Source organism: Macaca mulatta, chromosome 11, assembly GCF_049350105.2.
Source record: "Macaca mulatta isolate MMU2019108-1 chromosome 11, T2T-MMU8v2.0, whole genome shotgun sequence".
NCBI lineage: Eukaryota > Metazoa > Chordata > Mammalia > Primates > Cercopithecidae > Macaca > Macaca mulatta.
Genome location: NC_133416.1, coordinates 138,216,041 through 138,222,784, shown reverse-complemented (window position 1 = coordinate 138,222,784; position 6,744 = coordinate 138,216,041). Strand labels below are relative to the sequence as shown.

Sequence of the window (6,744 nt, the reverse complement as noted above, 5' to 3'; positions counted from 1 at the left end):
AGAAACCATAGTTGTGAGTACGGTAGTTTTTAGTGAATTCTATGATTCCTTCTAGCAAATTATGGAACTTGAAGGTGGTTTTGGAAACCGCTAGAACTTGCCGTTGGTGTCGGAGGTGATGGTGGTCTTGGGGACTGTTCCGCCAACCTGTGTAGTTCACCTAAGCTCCTGCACCTTCGTGACGACCTCTCTGCCGGTTCTTCTCGGTGTCCATGCCCTTATTTTCTTTTCCCATTTATCATTTATTTGTCTATGTCTGTATTGCCTGTTTCTCCTGCGAGAACTGCATTCCTGGGCTGGGCCTGCGGGCGCTCTTCCCGTTGCCGCCCCCTACCATGTTATGCTCCTTAAGCATCACGTGTGGTCTCCTCTCCTTCATTCACACCCGAGGCTGGGCGTGGACACTTAAAGAGAAGGTTCGGCATATGTATTACCCAAAGCTGCACCCCGCACATTCCGGGAGCTTTGCTCTTCGTCACTATTCGTTGAATGCTCTACATTGTAATAAATAAAATAACGAGTGTGAAAGCATAAAAGCAGATCAAGAAGAGACAAACAGCACTTATAGCGGACTGGCCAGCCTGGGGCTCGGCCGGGCCCCGCCCCTCCCCCCAAGGCCCCTCCCCTCCCCGCCCAGGCCCCTCCCCTCCCCGCCTAGGCCCCGCCCTCCAGGCCCCGCCCCTCCGGGCTCCCGCAGGGAAGCGCCGCCACCGTGTGGGTGGGTGCGGGGCGCGGCGCGGGCCGGGCATGCGCAGAGCGCGCGGGGCGCGGTTGCCGTGGCAGCGCCGGCTCCAGGGAGGGCGGGCGCGGGGCCGGGATCGCTGAGGCTGAGGTGGCGACCGGAGAGCCCGCGGCCCGGCTGGAGGCAGCTCGGGACAGGCTTGAGCGGCGGGGCGCGCTGCCCGGCCGGCGGGGATGCGGGACCGGCTGCCAGACCTGACCGCGGTGAGCGGCAGCCGCGGGTAGCGGTTCAGGCCCGGCCGGGGCGGGGTCTGGAGGGCGGGCGGGGGCTCGGGGCGTCTTGGGCGGGGCTCCGGGTGGGTCGCCAGGGCGAGGATCTCGGGCGTTCTGGGGCGGGGGCTGCGGGCAGAGTCTCAGGGAGTCCTGAGCCGGGGTTCCTAGTGGGGCCCCCAGGGCGGGGGTCCCGGTAGTCCTAGGGTGGGGGCTCCGGGCGGGGTCCCCAGGGCGGGGGTCTCGGGGAGTCTTAGGGTGGGGGCTTCGGGCGGGGTCCCCAGGGCGGGGGTCTCGGGGAGTCCTAGGGTGAGGGCTCCGGGCGGGGTCCCCAGGGCGTGGTCTTGGGGCGGGCGGGCTGGGGGCTCGGAGGGGGCGGGGGCCTCGGGGAGTCCTGGGCAGGCGCCCCGGGTGGGGTCCCGAGGGCTGGGGTCTTGGGGAGTCCTAGGGTGGCAGCTCCGGGCCGGGTCCCCAGGGCGGGGTCCTCAGGGCGGGTTGGGGCAGGAGGAGGGAGCCGAGAAGGTCCCGGCCTCGACCCTCTCTCTAAGCAGGACTCCCTGTCCGTCACTCCGCCTGGCGGATTCTCTCTGGCGCTTACCCACCGGCTTAACCGTGGTCGACCCCGCGGTGTCCCCGCAGCGGGCTTCAGCCCCAGGGAGCAGGCCGAGTCCCTTTGGTCGCTGCTCTATTCCTGGGGCTTCACACAGGACCCTGCACCAAGCAGGAGGCAACAGATGGGTGTGACATGTAGGCGCCTTAGAGTGCTGGGTGCTTGCGGCGGGGTGAGCAGGAACAACAGAACAGCAGCTCGTGTCTGATCTCCCCAATAGTTTGCTTTGGGAACTGGGACTGTGTGTGTTGACTCTGAACACACCTAACGCGCCAACAGCCGAGCACACAGCAAATTATTTACTTTAGCAAGGGAAAAGCAGGTCACTAAAAATTTTGGAAGGATTTTGATGCATTCTACACATGTAAAGGTAACAGAACTGTGCATGGTGCAGTGACAGCGAAATGATAGCGATGGTCGTGCACTTTCCAAGCTTATCTAACCCAGGACAGCTTAGGCCAACAGAAGTAATTATGACTTTTTCCCTTTACAGTACAGGTACTAACTCATGCTGCGTGTGCACAGACACAGCCCCTGGTCTCTAAATTATTGGCGGCCTCAGAACAGGGTTGCTAAGGCCACAGCCCTCCGGCACCCATTGCATGTAATGAATTATTCTCTCTCCTCTTCTGCTAGAATGGAGCTGTTATGTACCCCCGAATGGGAGAATAGAGAAAAGAGCCACTTAAATAATTATCTGTGTTCTGTGGTTCAGATGAGGAGCTCTGGTTGAGAAAGGCAATGATTTCATCCTTAGGATCATAGAAATTATGCTTTATATTCTTTCCAAGGAAGTTTCTTCACAGTGATTTTTCCTTTTTTATTAATGGACAAATATTCCCTGTGGTCCACAGATCAATACCATCTTAAACACAGCAAATTATAGTTGCGTTGTCTTGCCCGGTAGATTATCTTTCAGTGCCGTGTAGTAGGAGCTTAGATATTTATTTAATGAAGAAAAGCCGTGGCTCATGCCTGTAATCCCAGCAGTCTGGGAGATTAGGGTGGGAGGATCACTTGAGCCCAGGTATTGGAGATCAGCTTGGGCAACATAGGGAGACTCTGTTTCTCAAAAGAAATTAAAAAATTAGCAGGAGGCCAGTCACAGTGTCTCATGCCTGTAATCCCAGCACTTTGGGAGGCTGAGTTGGGTGGATCACTTGAGGTCAGGAGTTTGAGACCAGCCTGGCCAACATGGCAAAACCCTGTTTTGTAAAAATACAAAAATTAGCCGGATGTTGTGGCGCACACCTGTAGTCCCAGCTACTCTGGAGGCTGCGGCAGGAGAATCGCTTGAACCCGGGAGGCGGAGGTTGCAGAAAGCTGAGATCGGGCCACTGTACTCCAGTCTGGACGACAGAAAGAGACTCTTTCAAAAAAACCAACAAAACAAAACACACACAAAAAACTATCCAGGTGTGGTGACTTGCACCTGTAGTCCCTGGTACTCAGGAGGCTAAGCTAGGAGGATTCCTTGAGTCTAGGAGATAGAGGCTGCCATGGGCCATGATTGTGCCATGCCACTGCACTCTAGCCTGGGTGACAGAGTGAGACACTGTCTCAAAAAAAAAACAAAAAACAAAAAACAAAAAACTTAATGTCACTGAATGTGAGAGCTGTGACTATTTTAGCAAAAGATAGCCAAATTTATATGTTGGGGAATCATGAGAAGGTACCTTTTCTTGGCTTGAATAGCAAAAAGCAAATAAGGCAATTATTTGTCACTCAGTTTCTATATATCCCAACCCTTCCTGAAACAGTAGAACATGTCAATCAGTTTTGTTCTAGAGTGGCGGAGCTAGAAGTCAGCTCGTCTACTTCAATACCATCCTGCTTTAGATACAGCCACTGAGCAGTCAGAGAGGAAAGCTGTGGAAGTTTCCACTTCTGGAGTTTCTCATCTTGGGCAAATAATTTTTAAACCTCTCAAAACTTTTTCTTGTGTGTAAAATGGGGACAATGGTATCGCTCTTGTCCACCTCATAGAGGGAGTTATGAAGCATAAAATTATCTAATGTGTGAAGCTCTGGGAGAAGGTGGGAGGGAGGAAGTGCTATGTAATTATAAGTGTGATTAATATTTACCAGATTTTTTTTTTAGGAAGTTATAGAAAGCAGCCTTCTGGCCGGGCACCGTGGCTTTCACCTGTAGTCCCAGCACTTTGAGAGGCTGAGGCGGGCGGATCATTTGAGCTCAGGAGTTCCAGACCAGCCTGGGCAACATGGCAAAACCCTGTCTTTACAAAAAACATACAAAAAATTAGCCAGGTGTAGTGGCGCATGCCTGTGGTTCCAGCTACTCAGGAGGCTGAGGTGGGAAGATTGCTTGAGCCCAGGAGGCGGAGGTTGCAGTGAGCCAAGATTTTGCCACTGCCCTCTAGCCTGGGGGACAGACAGATTGAGACCTTGTCTCAAAAACAGAAAAAAGAACAACCTTCTCCCTAGTATAAAATAGTAAGTTAAAACTGAATTTGAAGTTTAATAACTTTTAATATTTAAAAACCCATCTTAAAGTTACCAGATACAAGTTTAACTTCTCCCCCCCAGGAAATGTGTCCTTTCCAAGTAGTTCGTAGAGTAGTTGAATGTGTATTCACAACCATGCTTCTAAATGGCTGGTGTTTTTTTTTCTAGGTAAAGTTTAATATTTTGTTGATTAAAATGCCTCATCTACAATGTCCACATTAACAAAATATTTGTGATGCTTCCAAAAAGTTTATTTTATTAGCTATTGAAGCTTGTTCCTGAGAAAAATGTACCTCTGATAATTACATGGAAAGGGCTTAAAAATTAATTTGCTCAATATAATTTGTGTTGACAGATTTAGTTTCTAACCAGTGATTCTGTTTTTGAGCAACCAGTCATTTGGGCATAGAAAGTTTACGTGACTTGGTCCAGATCTCCTAGACTCTAAATCCAGGAAGATATTTCTGATTTACAGAAAGTAAAAGACTCGCCCGTCCAACAGGTACTTGAGTGTCAGGCCTCCAGCAGATCATGTGCTGGGTGCAGAGAGACACAGCAGTGAACTGAGGGTGGGTGCGGTTGCTTGCATGCAGCCTGGGGAGGAAGAGTGACCGAGGTGTAATGAAATTCACTGTAGGACGTAAGCAAAACGGAATAGCTATTCTATAACATAACCACCCCAAACGTATTTTGATTACTTTTTTAAAAAAAGTTTATGCACATTGATATCTTTATTATATTTGATATATAGATGATATATGTATTTATTATAGTGAAGAATAGAGAAACCACATATTTCATCTGTGGGAATTGTTTGCATGATAATAAACAGTAAATATACAGTAGCTATGTGGTGTTCTTAGTTGACCTAAAAGAAATGAGAACATTATTTTTCATCCTGGTTTCAAGGTGGTGAATTGCAAATATAATCTCTTTTTTTTTTTCCTTTGAGACAGGATCTCGCTGTGTAGCTCAGGCTGGACTGCAGTGGCACGATCATGACTCATTGCACCCTTGATCTCCAAGGCTCAAGCCATCCTCCCACCTCAGCTTCCTCAGTAGCTAGGACCACAGGCGTGTGCACCCAGCACATTTTCATACTTTTGTGGAGGTGGGGTTTCGCTGTGTTGCCCAGGCTGCTCTTCAACTCTTGAACTCAAGCAGTCTGCCCACCTTGGGCTCCCAAAGTGCTGGGATTTCAGGCGTGAGTTACCATGCCCGGCCTGCAAATATAATTTCTTAAAGGGCGGAAAACACTGCTCAGATATTTTTAAAAGTGATTTTTTGAAAACTTATGTTTGCCCATGTAGTGCGGAATGTTGCATAGTGAAGATTCAGGTTCCAGTTGATAAAATAAGATTAAGAGATTTCATTGGAACTTAAAATACTAAGAATTTCATATACGAACATAATTTTATATATGCATGTATTTATAGTTTAGAATTTCATAATTTATGCAATCCTGCCGAATTTTTGTATTTTGTGTGTTCTCATACAAACAGTTCCTACAGTTGGAGTGTATAGTTTCTCTATTCTTAACTATAATAGGTTTACTCATTTATATATCTAAACATGTCCTTTGGTTTGAAGAGCAAAATCTGTCCATTTTCACAGATTAATCACTTCTTGTTTTTAACGTGAGGTCTATTCTGAATGCAAGGAGCAGCGACTCTAAGAAATAACTGATCCCTGGAAGAGCTCCCCGGGAGCCCAGACCTGTCGCCCTGTGGTGGCGACAGGGCTTCTGCCTCTGGACTGATATGCCCCCTCTTCCCTGCCCTGGCAGGTGCTGCTCCCTTTGTCTGAACCACTGGACTTCTCCCTCTGCACCTTCTCTCTTGCCTTGTACCTTTTTTTTTTTTTTTTTTTTTTTTTTGAGACAGAACCTTGCTTTCTTGCCCAGAATGGAGTGCAGTGGCATGATCTCAGTTCACTGCATTCTCCGCCTCTAGGGTTCAAGCAATTCTCCCGCCTCAGCCTTTCACGACACCCGGCTGATTTTTGTATTTGTAGTAGAAGCGGAGTTTCACCACATTGGCCAGGCTGGTCTTGAACTCCCAACCTCAGGTGATCCACCCGCCTTGGCCTCCCAAAGTGCTGGGATTACAGGCATGAGCCACCACACGCAGCCTCGCACCTTTTTTAGTCTCAGGTTAGGCATCACCAGGAAGCCTTCCTGTGTCCCCTTCCTCGCGTGTTCCCAGAGATGGCCCATCTTGTCTTGGGGCATTCTGGACACAGATGCAGTCCTGTTTTTTCCTGCACCCTTTCCCCGGCTCTTCAACCTTTTCAGGGCAGATGCATGTTGTCATTTGTTCTCTGAAGCCTCAGTATTCTGCATGGTGCCTGATCCAGAGCACCTGCCAGGTATTTATTGAGTCAGCGTGTTTCCATTTGAAAATGCCCATGGTAAGAAAAATATAGATGCCACTGGAATCTGTTGTCTTCAAGGCCTTTTGGTTAAAAGGGACAGAAACCCATCACCTAAAGCAGAAAAGCGAGATTTATTAAAAAGCAGAGTGGGTCTGGTGGGGTGGCTTATGCCTGTGTTCTCAGTACTTTGGGAGACTGAGGTGGAAGGATCACTTGAGGTCAGGAGTTCTAGATCAGCCTGGCCAACATGGCGAAACTCCGTCTCTACTAAAGATGCAAAAATGAGCTGGGGGTGGTGGTAGGCACCTATAATCTCAGCTACTTGGGAAGCTGAGGTGAGAGAAT

At 49.3% G+C, this 6,744-nt stretch overlaps 1 protein-coding gene across 6 annotated transcripts in view; it reads left to right on the top strand.

Annotated features, from left to right (window-relative positions):
* The first annotated feature begins 773 nt into the window (after window positions 1-773).
* The window catches only part of STX2 (syntaxin 2), a 51,276-nt gene continuing 45,305 nt past the window's right edge, over window positions 774-6,744 (top strand). For all 6 annotated transcript variants that reach the window (XM_015109711.3, XM_015109712.3, XM_028830169.2 and 3 more), the window contains exon 1: window positions 774-945. In XM_015109711.3, the coding sequence (XP_014965197.2) occupies window positions 916-945 (30 nt within the window). In that variant the 5' untranslated portion in view covers window positions 774-915. The remainder of the gene's footprint in view (window positions 946-6,744) is intronic.